Source organism: Silurus aristotelis, assembly GCF_946808225.1.
Source record: "Silurus aristotelis genome assembly, chromosome: 11".
In the NCBI taxonomy this organism is placed as follows: Eukaryota; Metazoa; Chordata; class Actinopteri; order Siluriformes; family Siluridae; genus Silurus; species Silurus aristotelis.
In genome coordinates this window covers 15142881-15166811 of record NC_139584.1, presented here as the reverse complement: position 1 = coordinate 15166811, position 23931 = coordinate 15142881, and the positions used below count along the sequence as shown (strand labels likewise).

The following is a 23931-nucleotide window of genomic DNA, read 5'->3' as shown; positions in this document are numbered from 1 at the left end:
TACTTGGTGTCTGCCCACGTCCCTCAATACTTTCCCCTCAAGGGCCAATGTGTGACAGAATGCACAGGCAACACCTCACCGGGGACAGATGGCTGGGGAAGGCAAGAACATTGTGGCCAGAATTTAATAAAGAATTATATCATCAATGACACCAATCCTAGTGGCCTCAAGTCTTGTTCTTGTTTGATGGTTAGCATTTTTTTTTTTTATGTCCAGTATCAATAGAAGAGCGATATTTCTTTTCTTCGTGTCTTTTAATCTACACGTTGCACAGAAGTTTATATTTTTTCAGTATTTATGCATAACTTATCTGATATCTAAAACTGATATTCCGGAGCATTTAGGATTTTGTTATTGTTCTCTATTTATTCCTAATTTGGTTACCAGGGAGTCACCACTCACATCTACTGCACCTGATGGTTCTTTGCCTCGAAACACATGAAGCTACTACATTACATCACGCTGCGTCACAAGGCACACATTAAGTGCACTATGCGCACTTCTAAATGCATCAGATGATAGACACACATGATTGGCTAATGTCTGTATGATTGACAGCAGAGAGGAAAGTGTATTTCCTCACAGCCAGATTTTGCCCTCTCAGTTATGGACGGCTGCGTCGTTGTAGCAAATCAAACTTGCCACAATAGAGCAAATGCTTTTCTGTCTGAAGTCTTTTTTTCCTCCTTATGAATTTCTCCGAAGGCTGTCATAAGACCAGATTGCGACTCCGTAGTCATGTCACTGTGTGTCCATGTCACTGCGTGCACCCCAAATGCCAGTGATAACGTCCGTTTTTACTGAAGTGGATTTTTAATCACAAAATAAGAGGAAATAATTACATTCCCCATTTTTAATAAATGCCACCGATGACCATTTTCAGTTTCAAGTCTACTTGGCAGGGGGGAATATACCAGTGTCATTTGCTTCCCTGTGTTTCTTTTTTCCCTTTTCCACTCAGTACCTCTAAATACATGTTGCAGTGTGACTCACTCTCCCACCTACTGTTTTCTTAAGCATCTGCAGGTTCACTCCCCCATCACAGAGCTTAAACACTTTTCCCAATGTCTTCGTTTGAAATTTGTCGACAAGCACGGGTTTGTTTTTGTTTTTTTTTTTTTTGGGGGGGGGGGGGGGGTTGATTACGTGGACATTCAATCAGTATTTGTCAGAGTAATGTAATTCTGTAATTCATTTCAGTGAAGTACCAATTTAACTATGCCTTCATGATAAAGCTTTACTCAGACACTAATTGATTCTTTAGTAGCATTCGACCATTCATCTTCAAGCCATGTGGCATGTTGCAGTTCTTCTCTGACTGCTACTGACCTATTCATTTAATAAAAGTATAAAATAAGACATATGCATGCCACATGCTCTAATGATTGCTCGAGTAGTTAAAACGGATTACTGTAAGAAGAGTTTATAAATAATACAATAAAAAAAGTCATTATATTTGAATTCGAAGGTGTCCTTATATCTGCATAACGACACACCGTTCTAAACTCGTCTCACCATGTATACATTTGTTCTTTCACTTCATTTCATATTCAGGTTTTTATTTGTGTGTTGCATGCATCATGTTCATCTGTCTGTTTATTGTTGTGTTCTCTCGTCCCTCCCTGATCCATCCTTGTGGGCGCAGTGAGCAACTCGAGCCTGTGATGGAGGCAGAACGCAGGTAGGGGGTATCTCTGTATGAAGCAGCCCTGTCTGACTCTGATCAAAGTCAGGTCGCTTTTTTTTTTCCCCCTCCAATCTTTTGCTTGGCTAATTAAGGGGAAGAGCAGCGCTTTTCACAATTGCATCATCAAATAATAAAATCGCCCTAATTGCCGTGGCGCTTCTGATGAAATGAAAATGATTGTTGGGTTGTCACCTTATCAGTAATCATAATCGGGGCGCTTGTGTGTTTTTGTGTGTTTTTATCGATTGCTTTCCAATTTCGCTTGAAATCATGTCTAGTTGTGTTTTGTTTTGTTTGTCTGTTCCTATGTGGCACTGCCTTTAATGCCTTTTACCTACAGGTTGTAGATGTTCATCGTACAACATATTACACAAGTCTAAATCAAGCCATGCACTGAACGGGAAAGTAAACGATCACAACGAGTGGAAATGGAAGCGGATTTGTAGCAGAAAACACGCGCAGGCCGTTATTTCAATTCCCAGTTTGTTAGTAATGTGGAGGAATTATAAAAATAAAAAAAAGCCACGCAAAGTGAAGCAACCCAATAAAAAGTCGAAAATGTAGATGGGCTGCAAATCACACCAGTCACCCCCCATTAGCTCTGTGGGTGCAGAGTAGGTGTTTTAATGTGAGTAAAAATGAAAGCCCTGCTGCTCTGCCTTTTTCCGTGCCATAGCTCCGTGTTAGATTTTGGATGGTGGTGTGAAAGTCTGTCATTTGTTAACATTCTGTATCTGCAGTAGGTCGAGTTGAATAGTGGCGTATTGTCTTTAGTGTACTACGGTGTCCCGTGAATCCTCTGTTTTTTTTTTTTTTTTGTGCCATTTCGCTTATAGCCTGATGTTTTATTATTTGGAAGGGCATGTAAGGTAATCCATGTTTATGTACCGAAAGCTACAGACCGACATCTGTTTCATTAATTCGAAAAGAGGTTAGAGAGCCTTGCAGGTGTGTACTTTATAGAGCGCTGCCAAGATTTGGACTCTGTTGATCCATTGCATGTAAACTACAAAAGTCTTAGTGCACTGCCGAGAGTACTTTACAATCTCTGGACTTACTCCCACTTGCAAAGCTCAAGGGCACATATAATGGAAATATGTTATTGACATCAGGAAGCCAAGGCACTCGTAGGTCTTTGCTTGGGTTCTCACAATGAGAAATAACCAGACAGCTCAAATGTTCTAAGTGTTTGTTTTGCTCTTATAAGAATTCTGCGATCACATTGAATTTACCGAAGTGCGAATTTACAATAGAGAACAGCGAATAGCGACATTGTACAGTCATGGCCAAAAATATCGGCAACCTTGCAATTCTGCAAAAAAATGCAACCCATCTCTCAGAAAATGGTTGCAGTTGCAAATGGTTTGGTACTCAAATGTTTCAATAAATATGTTTTAAATATGTTTTAATAAATGTTTACCAAAAAGCTCTACTTTTACCTCATCTTTCCACAGTATGTTCTTCCAGAAGGATTGTTGTTTTGTCACAAGTTTTGGCAAACTCCAGTTTAGCTTTTTTTTAATGCCTTTGTGTCAGCAGTGGTGTCCTCTTGGGTCTCCTACAATAGCGTTCCTTTTCATTTAGATGGCGACAGATAGAGCGAGCTGACACTGTCGTTCCCTGTGTCTGCAGAATTTGTTTGGAAGTTATTCAGGGTTTTTTATCCACCATTCGAACAATCCTTCGTTGTAATTTTTTATTTTTATTTTGTCTTCCGTCCACGTCCGGGGAGGTCCGCTACACTGCTATGGGCTGTAAACCTCTTGATATTGAGCACAGTGGACACAGGAACATTAAGATCTCTGGAGACGAACTGTGTTTCCTTGAGATTGTCCATCTTTTCCCACAATTTTTTCTCTCAAATCCACAGACAACTCTTTACACTTCTTTCTTTTCTCCATGCTCAGTGTGACACACGACACAAAGGTTGAGTCAGCTTTTCTTCATTTTAAGTGGTTGCAAGTGTGATTACTATATTGTCCACACCTGTTACTTTCCACAGCTGTGTCTAAATACAAATTACAGCATCCCATGCTTGAAAAGCAATTATTTCTTACAATTTTGACAAGGTGCCATTAATTCTGTCCAGTCCATTTTTGAGTTCTGTGTGAAATCTTATCAAGTTTGACTTTTCTTCTCTGTTTTTTTTTCTGTTTCAGTGCAAACTGTGAATACCGAAACATTTGCAATTGAAACAATTTTCTGAGAGAAGTGTTGCATTTCCTGACAGAATTGCAAGGGTGCCGATATTTTTGGCCATGACTGTACATGTTCAGTGTCTAAGGAGTACTCTAATTGGGCAGGGCTTTATTTTATGCCACCTTCAAATATTAAGTTTCTCAGGAAGCTATAAATATCTGTATTTTTTTGAATGAGTTCACACTTATTGATTATTTCAGATTTCCCTCATTAGAGTACATAGACTATATGGACAAAAGTGTGTGGACACCTGACCTTAAGATTTCTATCTGCTTTTTGAACATTCTGTTCCATTTCTGTGCTGTTACAATAACTCCCACTCTCCTGGGAAGATGATCCACTACATTTTGTGGAGATTTGTGCTCATTGAGCCTTAAGGGCTTTAGTAAAGTCAGCTATTGATGTAGGTGAGGAGGCCTGATGTGCTGTCAGCGTTCCAGTTCAACCCAAAAGTGTTCAATATCGTGGAGGTCAGAGCTCTAAAGCAGGCCACTCAAGATCTTTCACTCCAACTTATGTAAAGAATATCTTCATGGTGATGGCTTTGTGTACAGGGTTAGTGTCATGCTGGAACAGGTTTGGGTTTCCTAGTTCAAGTGAAGGCAAAATCGAATGCTACCTCATTCATTCTATACAATTGTGCGTGTTTAATTTTGTGGTAACGAAAGAGCCTCATATGACTGGAAAAGTCAGGGGTCCCGAATCTTTTGTCCATATAGTGTAGGATCAAATTGACATTAGTTTTGTCATTTTAATGACTATCGTAACTGTGTAGCATTAGGGATCACAAGTTTAGGGATACAAATGAGCTTTTTTTTTTTTTCCTTTTTTTCTCTTCCAATTAATGGTTGCACCATTATTTAGCACTTGTTTTTCTTCAGAGCCTGTAGCAGATGTTTCTGTCTCTGGTTTCTCAGCTACAGTTGACTACAGGTGGAAAAGAAGAGTCTGTCTGTCTGATGAATTAAATCTCAGGAAAAGACAGAGCGATTGATGTATTATTAAGCAGCCTCCAGGCCACTCTCTATTATTGGAGTTGTTAGTTCAAGCTTGTAACAGTCAGAGAGGATGTGTACTTTTGTTGTGCGATAAGACGTTGTGGTTTATTCCACAACAGGGGGAAAATAGTAGCCGTATAAATATTTTAGCAGATTCTGACAGGAATAATTGGTTTCATATAGTTTGTTTTAGAACAGCTTGAACCGCAGTCAGATACACTGCCCTCTGTGTACAAGCCATGAAAATCTCTTCCTTTTTTTTTCACTTTTTGCCTTGTATTAAACTTTCTTATTCTTTTATAGACCTCGCCAGTTTTATCAGCTGTAGCAGTTGACGTGAAACCACTATTTTTTTTTTTGTCTTGATTTGATTCAATAAATTGAAATAACTGTTTGGCCACAGTGTGAAAAAATAACTATAATTTGTACAGCGTAAAAGGTACTTGCATTTAAATAAGTAATAATTACGGTTGTCATTACGGAATGGGGTTGTTTGGTAATTATGCATAATTTGCAGCATTTAATCAGGTCTGTTGGATATCATGTGTTGCGAGCACTGATTAATTATAGATGTGAAAAAGATTCATTGTAATAAATAATAAATCACTCTTTAATATCACTTCACGATTCTGGACATCTGAACAGCACGCTACTCTTTCGCAGACATTAACGCAACACTGTGCTTTCACATAATCCAAAGATTCCTAAGGTCAATATCCCGGTTGAAGTAAACAGATGGTCTTTTTAACACTTTGTGTTATTGTAGGACTTGCATCTTTCCTTAATAATCTGCTCCACTTCTTTTCATTGAATATTGTTTATGTTAAAGCAGTTTTTTTTTTTTATATTTCTTATCATAAAAAAAATGCTCCAGCTGTTTGTTTATTTGTTTATTAACATTTTTATTCCGTTTCTGTTAAGTGTCCTTACAGTAATAAGTCTGCTGTAGGCCATATCATCATTTTGTGAACCCTTGAAGTGCAATGATGGAAAGCTATTCATGTTTAACATTAGCCTTTCTATCAATTCCACCAGTGCACCTTTTTTCTCCACACTTCCCTGTTTATGAATGTCGAAGTATAAGTCGTAACGTTTCATAACTTCCAATGGGGCAGCAAATACAGCTCACAATCATCGCAGCATCCCTAAATGCACATATAATTCAAGCGAGCATCCTTGGCATTCGCTCATTTCCCACCGATACGCTTTTGAGTCAGAAATGGCTTTGAGCTCTTCGACTAGGACGAGGAGGAGCAGGAGCACAAATGCCTGTAGCCAGCATTTCAAAGAATTTTGACTACTTGAAAACCACTAGCTGTAAATGTTAAAAGCATAGGACTCTACCCTCTGGATTTCGAATGGACAGATCAAACATATTTTGTCTACTGAAATGTTTTACACAAACTCGAGAAAGCCAGCAGTCTGTAGGGCCAAAGTTATATAGCAGTTGCTTCTGCAGATAAGTGAATATTTGTTCGCTATACAGACTGCGGACACCCGACCATCTTTTTAGTTGAACATCTCGTTCTTTTTACTGCTATAACAGCCTGGAGTAGTCTAGAAAGGCTTTTCACAAGAGCATTAGTGAGGTCCTGTGAGGAGGTGTGGTGCTCAGTTGGTGTCAACCATAGGTGTTTATTGAAGTTTTTCCATTAAAACCATGACACAGCAAGTCTTTATGGAGATTGCTTTGTTCACAGGGGTGTCATTATAGTGGCAGCCTAGTGGTTAAAACATTGGACTACTGATTGGAAGGTCATGAGTTCAAAACTAAGCACTGGCAAGCTGACAATGCTGTGCCCTTGTAGGCTTGTGTGTATATATTAGGGATGTGCATCTCCAAAACTGAGTCCGATACGATTCGCATCTTGATGAATAGCCAACGTTACAATACAATAAAGATTCATGCGAAGCAGCTACCGAGGCAATGCGATGCGATTTACCGCAAATACGATGCAGTGTGCTCCGATATCGATTTGATTCCTCACAATGTAACACATTGTTAATGATAGCTTGATAGCTTGCTTCAGCAGGTAATTGACTTTAATAAACTAGGTGGCTTTGTGAACCTATTTACTGCTATTTACTATGTGTAACACTGAAATACGCTTATTAGCAAAGATGGGAAGTACTTAAGTGCTGTACTTAAGTAGATTTTTCTGGTCTCAGTACTTTACTATTTATTTTTCTAACAACTTTTTACTTTCACTCGTTACATTTTGTACACAAATATCTGTACATTCTACTTCTTGCATTTTCAAACCAGGCTCGTTACTTTAGTTTTGATCTATTTGGCGACACGATCAATATTTCTCCTTTTCATTGCTCGCCGTTTTCAGCCCATCATCCTATTTCTTTTCATTGCGCTGCTTTTTCAATCTACCACTGGTGTATCATTTCCTGGCTCTCACGCACCACACACGTAGGTTAGCCTACGAAGCAAACAATGAGCAGGCAGAAGGCAACAAGAAGTATGGGGTTAACGTGGATGAGACAGAGGGAGTCAGCGATGTAAACATTCCTGATCACCTGATCATCATCATCATCATCATATTTTCTCTGCTTGTGTTCTATTTGGTGGTTGTTCAACCTGGACACATTCATTAGGTAACAGCATTTTATGTTTTATATTAATATGACGTGAGATCCAGTTACCAGAGTGACACTAAATCAGTTAGTAGTAATGACTACTTTTTACTTAAGTACAAGTCAGCCATAATTCTTTACTTTATCTTGAGTGAAAAAGTGTAGTCAGTACTTTTACCAGAGTCTTTTAAAACATGAGTATCTCTACTTCTACTTGAAGGATGTGTGTACTTTTGCCATCTATGCTTTTTAGTTTGTATGTACTCTAACTAAAATTGGCAACCATACATGCTGCTGTTCATTACCTGATATCATGAATTGGCTCAATAGGAGGTTTGGGGGAAAAAGAAGCGCTAAAACAAATGATTTAAGAAGAACTCATATGACCTCATCTCTGCTAAGAGCATGTTCTTATTCTCCCGTAGCTCGTTTCTTTGCACTCCATCGACTTACACTGGGCGATTTTCTAAAGTGTCCTTACACTGGGCGATGCATTTTGGGATTTGGAATCAGTCACTGAATCACACTAAAAGCCAATATTGAACCTGTTTGTGAATTATTTCTAGAAGCTGGTCTGACATACATTTAAATGCAGCAGATAGGCATTGATTCTACCTGGCTTGTTCAGTCCTGTGAGATGTGATCCCATGCATGCTGGACACGTTCCAGAACAGGTAAAAAGGAGACTACAGGTCTGGATGGTCTGGGGAAAAAAAATCGTTTCAACCTTTCTTTTTTTTTACAATTTCGTGCATGTCGAATTATAAGTGGCATTTCACTAGTGTGTGACACCTGTGCTCTAAGCAAAAACAAAATAAAAACATTCATTCATTGACCCTGAATGATTCGTTTTATCCTGGTCAAGGTAATCGAAAATCCATATCCCAGGAGCGCTGTGCGCAAAGCAGAAACGCACCCTGGCTAGAATGCAAACATTAGTCTTGATAAGGAAGCTATGTCATTTGACAAACTTTCAGCAGTTGCTCTTTACACATTTGTTAAAATCAGTTCAAAAGAAGCTCAAACAACATACTGCAGCAAAAGAATTCTGTTCACTTCACTTATTTTCTTAGAGTTTATTTATTAATTTTTTTTAACATTTGAGCCCAGAGGAACCAAACTCAGACCTCCTTAAAGTAAACCAAGAGGTGAACCCATTAAAAAAAGGCCCAGATCTCCTTACGTTTACGCTGTTCTGTCCTAAAAAAACTTTTTTGGGCTACTTAAGCAATAATGGGCTCTCAGATGTCTTTGTGTGCACGTTGTTGCTTTTTGCCTCTTTGCCCTTTTGCAGTAAGCAGCCATGTTGAATGGTGCAAATTGTACCGAAATCTGTACAGATTTCTGAAAAGCCTCCTGAAAAAGTCGTACTCTGAAAACACCCAAAGTTAAATGTTATCAATTATAACCCTGTCTTCATTTGCTTTGAACTCAAATGAAACCTCATTGCGTTGATGCGCCAGCACTGACACAGAATCAGTGCTCAGTGATGCTGCAAACAACCTGAGATATGCGTGAATGCCTGTGCTAGATACTAGTTTAAACCCCACAGCCATGATCAAGCTGAGATCTTAGACCCATATCTCACACACTCTGTGCCAGTTGGACAGTCACACTCAACAATCTGCCCCGATTCCATTTTTACTTAACTACTGTACAGCGAGCTGTGACGTGCATACACTTCCACTTACGCCGGTCATTAAACACGATCGTGATTTCGTTTATGGCGCTTTAAATCTTCAAACGAATTCCTTTATTCATTCTTAATTATTTTTGTCTATGGTAGTAAAAAGCCATTATTTTCCCTTTCACCTTGTAATAATGTGAGAATTACTACAATAAAGAATGTGCATTTCCAAATTCACAATCCAAACTGGCAGTGATTTATAGACCACACTTTTCTCTTTTTTTTTTTTGCTAGGATGCTGTGATCCCTGTCTTTTACAAGGCAGTTGTCACAAAGATACACACTTACTCAATCTTCCCCATTTTATATTTTGACCAGACTGTGTTGTTGTGGATTTGTTAGGTTGGAAGAGAGAAGGCTAGAAACAGTGTACACCATTGCAGAGTTGAAAGCACGCCATCCATAGAGGCAGGTGTTTATTTTGATTGAGATAAATGTAGTTGTCTCTCGCTGTTCAGGTTGGATGGAGTAAAGTCCATTTTATCTAGTGTTCTGAAAAGGGCCCTTGTGCCAGAGATTCCTTTTACTTACAGCTATGACTGTACCTGAAACCCTGAACAATCAATTTAAATTGGTTCCATTGAGGGCCCTGGGTTATTTCCTGGTTTGTTTTGTCCACGCTAACAATTGAAGAAAATAACTGGATTTCTTTACTTTTCAAGTTCTTCAGTTACATCAAGGTATTTATAGCATCATACAAATCATGAACTCATTAGGTCTGACTGACATTAGGTGGGTTGGGTGGCGGGGTTAGGGTTATACGGGGGATCTGGAACAAAGCTCATCTGATGATTTACTGACTAGAATATATTGACGTTTTTTTTTTTTTTTTTGGGACATCTTAATTGAATACCGCCGCAATCAGCATATTCATCAAACGAGAGATTTGAGAGCTGTTCGTCTTTGAGAATAGGCTGGATTTAGAAATTAATTAGAGCTCCATTATCCTCTGGACTGCAGATTGCAGCAAGATTGTGATAGGGGAAGAGGAGTGCTGCATAAGTGTGTGTGTGTGTGTGTGTGTGTGTGTGTGTGTGTGTGTGTGTGTGTGTGTGTGTGTGTGTGTGTGTGTGTGTGTGTGTGTGTGTGTGTGTGTGTGTGTGTGTGTGTGTGTGTGTGTGTGTGTGTGTGTAAAAGAGAGAAAGAAAAAGACAAGCTTGGGGCACTGAGAGGTGTGACAGAGATCACAGCACTCTTAGACATCTTTTTTTCCCCCCTGACAGGGTCAGTTCAGAGTTGCTACTTTCTGAAACATCATGTACCAGTGACTCAGTCAGCCAGTTCTTTTTCCCAGTAATATCAAATAAAAAAAATCGAACACATATTATATATGTGAGGAAGCAGCATGTGGGTGTCTAATCCCTTATGTTATCAATGTAGTGCATCACATATAGAACTTTTCAGGAGAATCTAAAGTCATTAATATGCTAGTGGACTTTGCTGTACATGGAAAATTAAGCCGTTTTCATTCGCCTTAGCAACTTCAATCATGCACCGTTAAATAAAACGGATGGCTGGCAAAAATATGTTTGGGTTAAAAGCACTTAGGTTTGTCCAGATTTGTCCAGAAGGCATTTTAAAAAATCTGAAAGACTGGACTTTTATAGACATGGTTAAGTTATAGAGGTTCTGTAGCACATTGAGAGTTTATACAGCGTTTGGAAAAGTATGTATGTATGTATGTATGTATGTATGTATGTATGTATGTATAATCTTAAAACTTATACACTATTTGGACAAATGTATTGGGACACCTAAACTGTGACCTCATCAATCATATACAATTGTGGACACAGTTTGGGTGTCACAATACATTTGTCTAAATAGTGTATAAGCTTTAAGGTTTATAGAGCTGGTTTTGTGCACCTGTGGTTTTGTGCACATCTCCTAGTTCATGTGAAGGGAAACTGTTATGCTAGGGTTAGGGTTATTTTCCCTTTACTTGAACTAGGAGACCCAAATGTGTTCTAGCATGACAATGCCCTTGTGCACAAAACCAGTTTTATAAAGTTATGGTTTACATAGTTTGAGTGGAAGATCTTGAGTGGCCTGCTCTGACCTTTACCCTATTGAACACCCTTGGGATGAGTTGGAACACTGAATGCACCCTCGGCCTCCTCACCCTACATCAGTACCTGACTTTACTAACACCCTTGTGGTGAATGAATCTAGTGGAACATCTTCCCAGAAGTGTGGAGGATACTATAACAGCAAAGGGGGACTCAATGTAGAATGGGATTTTCAAAAACCTTATAAAAATCTTTTAGCCATTATACTTTGTCATTTTTAAAAATGTACATTTAAATAACAATGACAGTGAATCCGGAAAGTATTACATCTCAAGGATGATCAGTGGAAACAGGATGCACCTGAGCTCTATTTTGCACGTCATGACAAAGGCTGTGATTACTTACTTATGTACATGTGATTTGCAAAGATTTCAAACAAACTTTTTTCATGTTGTCATTATGGGGTATTGTTTGTAGAATTTTGAGAAAAATAATAGATTGAATCCATTTGGGAATACAGTAAGGCTGTTACATAACAAAATGTGGAAAGCGCTGTGAATACTTTCCGGATGCACTGTATAAGCATAGGTGGATTGTTGGCAACCCAATTTGTTAAAGGTTTCTTAGCTTTCTTGAGTTCTAGATTGAAATTGATACGGAAAGACTTTGTTAAAGCGCTTGTACCTTTTAGTAGTTCTATAACTAAAGAAAATTTGATTTATTTAATTGAATAAGTAAATGTAAGGGCTTTTACTCCTAAATTAGGGAATGTGATGAATCATTAATAGAACATGCAACAATTGATTAGAAAACATCTTTAAACTCATTTTCTGCTCATGGTCAGTGCGGGCAGTTATCTGACGAAATCAACAAAAGATTTTATGATATCCAACACTGTTTAGTGGCACATAGGCAGTGGCAGCCAAGGGACTTGCTCCTGTTTACTGCTGCCCTCCTCACCCAGTAGTGGACAGATTCAGGACATTTTTAGTTCATTACTCAAGCAAAAGTAGGACAGATGCATTCTGAGCATCCTCCTCGCCTCCCTTTTCTAGTCCTGAACTTACAGAGGGACCTGTAGCAGCAGCAGCTGCAGCACATGTGTAAAATGTACATTTTTGGCCCGCCTATGTGCGCTCGCATTCAGACTGAGACGGCTGCCATGTCAATACATTGGCTTCTGCATTTCCTTTTTTCGCACAACATTTCAAAACGTTGGATTTTTCATCTTGTGGATGCTAAGAGCCAGTCGGAACCTGATCAAACACACTTTATCCCAGCATAAATGGGAGAAAACGCAACAGCATGAATATGAATTAAATATTCCTGTCAAGTCCACGAATTTTGAATAGCCTTGAGGCTTAAAGCAGGAATTATTTTGGCACGAGAAATCTGATAAGCTCGGGCTTTCTGTAGATTTTCAAGATGGAGCGGACCACCCACAAAGGTTTCATGCAATGTGCATCACAGACAAATTCCGATTTCATTCACAGCAGGAAGCATTGACAATACACACACACACACACACACACACACACACACACACACACACACACACACACACACACACACACACACACACACACACCCCCGAAGGTCAAATGTATCTATATATGAATATGTAATTATTTATTTATGTGTTTATGACTTGTTGTGTAATGCCAAATCAGTTGATATCCTTAATTACTTTGGGTTTGATTTATTCTGTATTGCTCTCTGTTTCAATTCATTGTGTTTACTAATCTGTCCCATTACTGCTTAGCGTTATTCCCTGAATTATTTATTATGAAATTTTTGAAGATTAATCTAACTAACGACACATCGTTTCAAAACTTTTGAAATAATTATTATTATAAGAATGGATTGATTTCTGTATGGATGGTTTGGTTTTAGAGTACCTTTGTTTATATGCTATAAAAAAGCAGGTCTTATAGTGTCTTACTTTTTCCAGCTAGTCTCTAAGTTGGGAAATTTAGGAAAGCACTAGATTTGGAGTGCTTTCTGTGCCCATTATAATAATTAGTATTATATGCTACAATAGTTTAGACAGTATAAGTAAGAAATATTCACATACTTAGTGTTCTACTATTAATCAGGAACAATTTTAAAAGTAGATATCAGTGTTAAAATGGTGTTGCTTTGGTTACATAGTTTACATGAAATGGTTAATATCTATATAAGCATTGCTTTCATCTGGCAGGTAAAGTGTCCCATATCTTCGCCCACGACCGGATTATGAGCAACCAATCTCTTGCTGCCTTCTTTTTATTTTTGCCTTCACTTTTTCCACGCTTCTCAATAGGGCTGTCACTATCTAAAGGACTTGTAATTAATATGGGCTTATGTGGACGGAGATTGACGTGTGTACCAGAGGCAGACTCTGGCTTGAAATTCCCTAAAGTGAGGAAGATGTGCGCTAGGCATCAGTACAGCCGACCTTTTTTTTTTTTTCCCCACTCGCGCCATTGCTCACAGCCACATGACATGTAACAACTACACTCAAGGGCCTAGTGATGGACACACCGTTCACCTCATCCTCCTTTTGTGTTTCCTTGTGCTTTATTGCGTGGTCAACAAGTGCAGAATGAAAATCACTGCAGAAGCTTGCTGAATAATACACGCTAATTCTGACCAATAGTAGACGTTAACCAGTTGTCACCTCGTTAATGAAACATTCTAAAAATAAGACGTTTGCTGTGTCCATAGACACTGAAATGAGCATATGCTTGGATTAAAAAACAAAACAAAAAAAAACACATCACTACACGTATTGTATTGGCCCAAATGGCCTGGTAGCAAGTGCTAAAGAAAGAAGGTCTCTCTTGAGGATGCACTGGTATGAAAAATGAGTTGCGATAAACTAGGCAAGCCCTCCAGTGCTCTAAAAAAAAAAAGAAAAAAGAAAGAAAGAAAAGCTTGGCTGAGATTCTGACAGCAGAGCCTCTCCTATGACTTGACCATCCAAAGGACAGATGCACAGCTGTGATTTTAAACCTAGTCCAAAGCCACAAAATGAAATAAAAAAATAATCACCTTGATTGATCTGGAGCCTATTTTGGGAATACTAGGTGTGAAACAATCTACTTATTCTCATATTTTCGAGAGGTGGTGAGAAACCGGAGAACCCAAAAGAAACCCAAATGGACACCAGGAGGACATAACGTAAAGGTCTGCATAGACAGTAGCTTGAGCTCAGGATCCAACCAGCCACACAGGAGTTGTGAGGTGGCCACAGTATTCGCTGCACCACTGTGTCAATCCCAACTTAATAAACGTAAGACTATGAACAGTTGATGTTTTGTGTCCGTGAACGCTTTAATAATTCAAGTGCTTAATTGCCCTATTAAAAATTCATTGCAGAAATCTCTTCTGCAAACCTTGACTTTAGAAAAACGTTTCTTTGCAGCTTAGCGCCAGGCCGCTCTTAGAAATGCATTGCCTCCTTCGTGGTGTTGACTCAGTAACCGAGTGCTGCTCCAGTTGTTGACACTAGGCCTGGTCTGGAAGGGCATTTGACACCGCACAGCGGGTCACGGAAAAAGATATGCAGGCCGGTAAATCTTTTATTTATTTATTTATTTTTCCACCTGACGCAAACGCCTGTAGCCTGGTCATCACGCTAATTTCAGCCTGGTGCAATAATTAACAGCTGTGATAGGGCGCCTGCTTTTCTCTGCTCTCCATACCCAAGTAAATGGAAGCGAGCCGAACCGAGCTACATGAACATCACAGCCTGAGGGCACTCAAGCATTTGGCTCTGTGTTTCATGTTCTACCTCTGTCGGCAAATTATCAGGTGTGCCAGGTTGCTGATAGCACGTGCATCTCTGAATGCTGTCCAGCAGCTTGGCTTATTTGTGTTGCTGCACTTGTCACAGAGAAAGATCCATCTGCAATAGCTATGCCTGTTGGCATTTAAAAAAAAACAAAAACAGCAATTGTTTATTTAGGGTGCTGCCGTTTCTTTGTCATTTCTGCTTGTAAAATCCATTTTTTCGTGACATGATCCTTAGAACACACTTTCCTCAAACATGGTGGAGCTGACAGTCTCTAAAACAGCCTTCATCAGCCCAGGAAGACATCTGCCACGATGTGTGATAGAAACTCAATTTCTAGTGCTTTTATCTGCATCTCTCTCCTTTTTCTTTTTGATATACATATCCCCTATTGTCTATCCAGCGCCTGTCCTGTCAGAGAGAACACTGTAAAGCACCTTATCTTCCACACAAAGCTGATGGCTATTTGAGGAAGGCAGTAGGAGGAGGAAGGGCTTTGATGTTCACTCTTCTACGCTGCATTTTTAAATCAAAACACCATCAGGTCACAAGGAACAACAAGCCTGGCAGAAATTCATTTTTTGTCATTCCATCCTTATACAGTGCCTTGTAGAAGTACTCGCACCATCACCCCTGCTCTTGCACCTTTTTACATTTAGTACTAATACAACATGGAAATGAATTGGGATTTTGATGATCATGCCATGGGTCTGCACCATATTGGTCCATACTATTAAAATGGCACATGCCACCAGCTGGAGGGATCCAAAGCTCAGAATTGTAGTCACAGGACAGCGAAAGCCTGGAAGCTGATGTTTATGGAAGTGTAGCTTTTTTTTTTTTCGTACCAGATTCTTCATCATAAAACTGTTCCAAGCGTAATACTTTTTTAAAACCTAAAAACCTTTCAATTATCCGATGTATCATTAAAAGAGCCCCCGAAGAACTTTTCTTTAAGTGTGTAAATACACATTTATTATGCAACATACTGTGACGGGTGTAACGCCTCTGACACACACACACATACACACATTGTTGTCGTCCTATTGTTATTCTCCCATTGCTTTACTTTTATGCTCCTCTGAGTTTTAACACTCAAGTGTCTCTTTGATCTCTTTGCCATTTAACTTGCTTCCCACCCTCACAGCTCTTTGTACTCTTCCTGCGCTGTAGCACGGTGTCGTAATGTGTCGGGATGTTGTTCATTTTCTGATGCACCACTGACTTTAACAGAAGGTTCATGAACATTCTACACACACACACACACACACACACACACAAAAAACCAAACTGGTGAGATACATTTAGATGCTCCAGAAAGAGTGAAAATTGCATTGGCAGAGACCTGCAGTGACCCCGGCGTTGAAATGAGATATAATTCAAGGTATGACTAATAAAGGCAACTGTTTATGCAGGGCCTTCGTGAAAAGGTTAGGCCGATTTGAGCTATCGTTACGTGTCCTTTCGAAATAAAACAAGAATATTTATATTGTTTTCCGTTGGCAGTGCCTATTTAAAATACCACAAAGCAGAGGTCTAATTTCAGAGGGCACAAAAATAGCTGCTTGTTACCAAAATGATATCAAGACTGTTTATCTCAACACACAATTTACATTTACTTTTGCGCCTTTTAGCAGACGCCCTTGTCTAGAGCGACGTACAAAAGTGCTTCGAGTCTCTGGCAATGAATAAATCTACACTAGTGTGCTAGATTAAAAAACTTAAGATCAATCAGACTACAACTCTTGATTTTTTTACAAAGCAAACTAGGAAAGTGCTAATTTAATTGTTGGAAAGCACTATTTAAGTGCTAGACTACAATCTCACACTCGTGGGGCCAAAAATAAAAATAGGGCAAGCCCAAAATATCAAAACATTAAGCTTTAAATGGTCTGAATAGCAAATCATTAGTCTGAAAATTTGCAAGAATTGAAACAAATGCACTCCTGAGATCTTCTGGGCCACCTTTTGCACATTTCATTCAATTCAATTCAATTCAATTTATTTGGATTTGTCGAGCACTTTTAACAATGGACGTTGTCTCAAACCAGCTTAACAGCGATAAAACGGTTATACAGTCGTTATAAAAGGGTGTTTATGAAGTTTGTTCCTTATAATTGTAAGTGTATCCCTATTGAGCGAGCCATTGCCGACTGTGGCAAGGAAAAACTCCCTGAGATGATATAAGGAGGAAGCTTTGAGAGGAACCAGACTCAAAAGGGAACTCATCCTCATCTGAATGGCACCGAATATCCATTCATTCCATTTAAATGATTGTTGAGGTGTGCTGTTCGGTGATAGGAGCTTAAACGCAGAACTCTTCATGCAAACTGTGGTGCTGAGCCATTGTAGTAGACTGTTGATGTTAATTACAGTCCAAATGAGTTGCTCAGTAACTTCAAGGATCTTTAGGTTGTTGATGTGGAAGCATCCTTAGCTGTACAGAGTGTCTCTTTTTAAAGAGAACTCTATCCAGTGGTAGTGTGTCTGGTTGAATCAGGCAGATCTGAAGAGAAGAAAAGGGGGAGAGGGAGAAATAAGGATTGTTATGCATATTCAATTGTTTAAGGACAAGTAGGGCAAGACTAGCTCTAGCAACATAACTTAGATGGAAAGCCAAAAGGTAACAGACGTGAGGGATCTCTGGGATAAAAGACACGCCACTAATCAACAAACCTGTGTTACAGGTTTTGCTGCAGTTAAGTGTTTTGGGAGAAGCTAGAAATGGGGAAATTCATATATATTCATTTAGCCTGATAGTATTTTTTTATGTAAAATCAACTGTATAACACATACAGATCTTGAGATTGATATATTAATAGCTGCTTTTAGATATTTGGGAAAAGGCAGTAAAAAAGGGTTTGAAATAGTAATCTAACACACACACGACTGCACTGCATCAGTCTGATATGCAGCGAAAAAAAATAAAAGAGCATCTGTTCTTCTATCTGGCACGATGGTGCAGCTGATAACGTGGTTACCTCTCAGCTCCAGCATCTCTGGTTCAGTCATACGCCAGTGTTATATGCCTTTCTTTTTCGTTTCTAGAAACCTCAAAAAACAGGCTGGTAAGTGTGCTCGGGGTGTGACGGTGCAAATGTGTGTATGTGTATCCAAGTATTTCCACTTCACTTCCATCGTTTCTTGGAAAGGGAACTGAGAGGCTGACCAGAATAAAGCAGTTGTTGAACATGGATAAATGAATGCTCTGATCAATGCTAAGACAAATTTGATCTCAGTGATCGTGGCAAGGTTGCGTTTTCCAGGCACGTATTTATTTATTTATTTATTTATTTATTTATTTATTTTAAGAGTATTTTAGAAACTCTTATCCCTGATCTGCAGGAACAAGAAAACCTCCAGCGAGTGGTAGTTCTACAAGCAAAAACCCCTTACCACTTGCTAATGAGAGAAATAAGAGGAGATTGGCCAAACTAGTTCAAGTTGACAAGAAGGTTACAGTGACTCAGCTACTTGTTAAAGCGATGGAACATTTGCCCGATTGTCTGTAGCCAAAAGCATTGATTAGCTGGGTTATTAATTACACCACTCGGAAGTCCTCAAGAGGCTAACAAGGCAAACGTGTTTTCAGTCACTGACACTGGTTTAAAGCAGAAAGAATCATAAAGAGTAACTGAAATCTTGACTTCCACCCAATACAAACGGTGTCCCTGTGGCAGACACAGTCTATTTGTCCTTGTGTGCAGTGGCAGGTTAAAAAGCGGCCTTTGGCCTGAGCATATGATTGTAAGGTCTTTGAGTGCACAACTTAGCCTGTGGGGATTTTCCGTACTCTCTCCTTCTCTCTGTCAGCTCTTCTATCATCTGAAGATGCCGCCGCGTTCACAGCGTTAGACGTCTAGCTCTGCGGCAGCCTCAGGCACACCGTGTCTCTTCCCTCCATGCTGCCTGAGCGCACGTCTATTCTGCCCCTGACATTTGGGGACAGTGATAAAAGATAGGTGGCTATGCTGTGCTCCAAACAGGAGCTAATGGCTTTATTTCCTACTTGTCTCAGTGAAAACACTGATGAAAGAGCATTTATCATTTTAAGCACTGCCTTATTCCAGAAGGGCCAGAAAATAGCACACTCTTCTGTGTGACTGTCGTCACTAAGACCTGACAGTGGGAGGTTTCTCGTTCTGCTTCTGCAGCCTTTGAGGCAGTGATGGCTCAGTGGATAAGCTCTAGGTTACTACTTAGAAGGTTAAGCATCCCAGCATCAATTAGTACCCACTGCTGTGCTATTGCTGTACAATGGCATTATAGTGGCACGTTAAAAAATTAAAATAATAATGATATATATATATACACGTGTGTGTGTGTGTGTGTGTGTGTTTGTGTGTGTGTACACTGCAACCTCGATATTCGCAGGGTTACGTTCTATGACCCCTCGTGAGTAACCAAAAAATCGTGAGGTTTTGACTCTTCTTTTGATGGTTCCTTTTTCAAGGGGAATTTTACATGTACTGTACTGTAAACTCTACAGAAATTGTGAATTACTTGTCATAAATGTTTTTTTTTTTTTTACTACTTTAAATTAATAATGCAATAATAGAATAGTGTTTTAAACATTTTTATGTAATTTATTAGTACGAACAAACATGAAATGTTACTCAAAGCAGCTTTACAGAAATCAACAGTCAAGGTGAATGGTGTGCATTTATCCCTGATGAGCAGCCATGGCAACTGTGGCAAGGAAAAACTCCCTTAGATGTTATGAGGAAGAAACCTTGAGAGGAACCAGACTCAAAAGGGGAACCCATCCTCATTTGGGTGATATCAAGAGTGTGTTTATAAATCTTTAAACAATACAGAACACTGGAGAGTGAGAACTAACATGAGCACTGGAGTGTGTGATTATAAGTAATGTTCTTTCTACAGTCTTCTACAGTCATTATGGTTATAAAACTAGGAGCTACTGAGCAACTCATAAAAAAGCTCAACATTTGCGGTCATCACAGATCCAACACCAGCTTCTTAGTACCTATCAGATTTTTGCGAGTTACACTTAGTCCAGTTCCAAATGAGAAGTCGAGAACTATTGGGGTAACTATTTTATATATATATATATATATATATATATATATATATATATATATATATATATATATATATATATATATATATATATATATATAAAATGTCATAGCAGTACAAGAATAAAATTTCAATATTTTGTAAATAGAGTCGATATTATGAGAATAAAGTCGAAATATTTTGAGAATAAAGTAGTAGCAGTACAAGATTAAAATAGTAATATTTTGAAAAGAATCACAGAATTGTGTTTTGCTTCAAATGGATCTGGGGGATCCACATAAAGTGGTGTTTGTGGAGTTCTGATATTCTCTTTGACAGAAATTCATGGTGCAGCGAAAGACAAATTCAAATCTGTTCACTGGCTGTTTGCAAAGACGAGTGCTCCCCAAAGCGGCAGTACTCCTGTGACAAGACTGTATTTGAGCTCGGTGTACTTCTGATTAAATCTTCTTACTTTTTTTTTGTAATTTTGACCTTATTCTCCAAAAATTGCGACTTAATTCTCAGCAATTTGGCTTGATTCTCAAAATCTTCTGACTTTATTCTCGTATTGCTACGATTTTATTCTTGTAATTCTGGCCCTGTGTTCTGGTATACACTTTATTGTCAAAAGTATTGGGCCACCTGGTCATAAGTATGGTATGTGATTTCTGAGTACCGCATTCCACATTTAGTACCAATTTGCTCTTATAATTCCCTCCACTTTACTGGAAAGATGTTCCACTAGATTTTGGAGTGTGTTCATGGATATTTATCAGCCACAAGGGTATTACAAAAGGCAGGTACTGATGTAGGTGAGGAGGCCTGGGATGCAGTCAGCGTTCCAATATATCCCAAAGGTGTTCAGTAGGGATGAGATCAGAGCTCTCTAGCAGGCCACTCAAGATCTTCCTCTCCAAAGCATGTTAACTTATATCATAAGCTCACTTTGTGCACAGGGGCATCAACATGCTGGAACAGGTTTGGATTTCCAAGTTAAACAATTTTAAACTTTATTATTGCGCATCTAAAGACGCCCTGTACAATTGAGTGCCTCCAGCTTTGTGGGAACAGTTTGGAAAAGAACCACATATAGCAGGAAAGGTCAGGTGACCCAATACATTTGGCAATATAGTGTATTCACTGAATTAGCATTTATAGGAATAACACAAAGGATTGATATCCAGTGTCCAGTTACTGATCATGTATTAATCCCAGTTTACAAGAGAGGTCGATAATCAGCCATTCGTCTGGAAACAGTTTGTTCCATTTTCGCTGCTGTAAGCGCTGGTTTGTGTGTCGAGCGCTGCATTTTATAAGCATGTGTATATGCACTTTATAGTGTGATGAACAACTTCTGTTCTTCTGCCTGTCCAGTGGGTGTAATCAGCCTGAGGAGCTTTTAGCAGAAGCGTACAATTATCACCAGACTGGTTTTTATTACAGGCTAATAAAGACACAAATGGATTAGGCTGTTAAATCACAGTGATTTACTCCAGTCTCCTGGTTTGAACATCATGACTCTGCAGGTGTACTGAGGAGGTGCATGTGTGCGGGTGGGGGTGGGGGTGGGTGTGTGTGCAGGTTTCTGGCCTACTTCCAAGGCACCGAACTGTTCTGTCACTATCTCAGATGCTTTTATGTCCCTGCTTTTCAGAGACTGAATGCTTGTGGAGGCATGTACTTGAGAAGGAGATGAAAAGGAGTAAACTGAAACTCAGTCCACATCCACACCACTCTGTTGACCTCTGCCTTTCCTTCTGAAATTTGACAAAACGCATGTCTTGGCCCGTACACACACCTGCGTCTTCTTTTCATGCTGTGCATAAAAGCTGTCCAGTTTTCTAGCAAACTGTAGAAATTTCCTTTTTTTTTTTTTTTTTTTTTTTTTTTGCACCCTTGCCTGCTTTCACTTGACAACTTTCTGATTTTCACATTAGTTAAGCAACATCACGTTTAATCAATGCTCTCTCAACCCAGGGGAACAGTCAAATTTGCACTCATCACAGTTTATTTCATTGCGTTTGCACCGTAAACTCAGTTGGGATTACACTCCGAGTTGTGAGTGGTATTTAGTCAAAACATTGAAGCCTTAAGCTAATGGCTTCGTTTATAGGTGCTATACTCATTACCATCATAAGTAATGGGCTGTGTATATGTAAGCGAGGCTTTGCTTTTGTAGGGGAAAAAATGAACAGGTGGCATTATTTTTTTTTTTATTGTGCTACATCCACAGCACACACACTAGCTAGCTCTCCACAAAGACGCTCTGGTTAGTCAGAAAACAACTGAAGAGCTTTCAGGAGCCTGAGAGAGTTTGATCGAGATGACATTGAATTAAATGGTCTAATTTGCGCTCGCTCTCTCTCTCTCTCTCTCTCTCTCTCTCTCTCTCTCTCTCTCTCTCTCTCTCTCTCTCTCTCTCTCTCTCTCTCTCTCTCTTTTTCCCCTCTGTTTCGTTGGGCTGTTCGTTCAAATCAAACAATGAGCAAAAAAACACTTCCCGTTAACAACCTTGACACCCTTTTCTAATTAGTTAGGAAGCATAATGTTTTGTTAGCATCTACAAGCCACATGCAACATCATTGTAGTTTTTTCTTTGACTTCTTAAATGCTGATTGAAGAACGAATAAAGCACAAAACTGATCCTGATTTCTTTTTCTCCCTCTCTGTAAACAGCCTGTCCATCTAAGTCGAGCCATAGGTAACAGCTGTAGCAGCAGTCTTCCAAGGGAGCGAAGATCAGCACGACTGTCCAGCTGGGGAGAAGAGCGCTATAGTGGAGGGATGAGTGCTCGAGATCCTGCTGCAGTCCAGAGGAGAGCTGAACAAATATACTCGTCGTCTTCTGAGGCGACTACACCACGGAAGCTCGAGCATCTGGGTCCCTCTCAGATACCTCGTGCCGTTGTGAGTGGCAGCTCTTGCAGCGTCTCCTCAGACAGCGAGAGACTCGCCATGCCAAGGCCACCCTCATCATTCAGCGGGCGTCTGGGCCAACCACCACGCGGGCCGCTCTCTCTGCACATGTACAGCCGCAAGAATGTCTTCCTCCAGCACTCGCTCTATACAACCGAGTTGCAGGCACTGGGCCAACAGGATGCTTGAAAACACACACACACACACACACACACACACACACACACACACACACACACACACACACACACACACACACACACACACACACACACCTACCTACAAACACACTTTAAATTAGACTTCTGCACTAATCATCAATCCTTCTGCCTCAGCAGCTGTTTGACCTCTGTATGGTTTGGATGGAGCCCCAATCTAGCTTCTGCAGCTATCTTAAAAATGCCATCAATCCTCTGGTGACCCTGCTTGACCTGCACAAGTAGAGTCCATTACGCAGCTGTGTGACAAGGCCAGTATGGCAGAGGAGTGGGTCTGATATCAGTTCATTCACCCACTGCTTACTGCAAAAAAAAATATTGAAAAAACTGACAAGGGAGAGCAGTTCTGTATTTCTTCAATTTTATATTTGTAATTAGTTTTTTTTTTATTTTATTTTATTTTTAAAAAAAATTTTTTAAATCTGTGTAATAGTGGTACCAGTGATAATCGCTCTCTGTGTATTTTAGCTTGGCATCTCCATTTACCTCGGCTGATCAGGAAAGAGAAATCAAGGGTGAGCGTTTAAATGAACAAAGCAGACTCAGTAGAAGTGAAAGACAAGCACTTGTGTCTTATATCAAATGCAGCTGTGCTTAATGTCTGTTGTGTGTATGGAATGTACACAGTAGTAATTTACCCCACCAGCATTGTTTTGCACCAACGAATGTGGCCCATGCACATGTTGCAAACTCATCCTATAAGGGATTTGAAGCTGCTAGCTGGGAATTATTCTAACACTCATTAACCTTTACTAATTGCATGCCTCTTTTGCTATTTTTTTTTTGTTTGTTTTTTATTTACATAAATCCAACCCGAGCCTTTTTGTACATAGA

General features: G+C 39.5%; 1 protein-coding gene across 2 annotated transcripts in view; it reads left to right on the top strand.

Annotated features, from left to right (window-relative positions):
* The window catches only part of ccser1 (coiled-coil serine-rich protein 1), a 91375-nt gene extending 68249 nt beyond the window's left edge, over positions 1–23126 (top strand). The window contains exons 10-11 of one of the 2 annotated variants that reach the window (XM_083553651.1): positions 1646–1681; positions 22640–22778. In XM_083553651.1, the coding sequence (XP_083409777.1) occupies positions 1646–1648 (3 nt within the window). In that variant the 3' untranslated portion in view covers positions 1649–1681; positions 22640–22778. Of the gene's footprint in view, positions 1–1645; positions 1682–22639 lie in introns of both variants that reach the window. The other variant, XM_083553650.1, reaches the window with a different exon arrangement.
* The last annotated feature ends 805 nt before the right edge of the window (positions 23127–23931 follow it).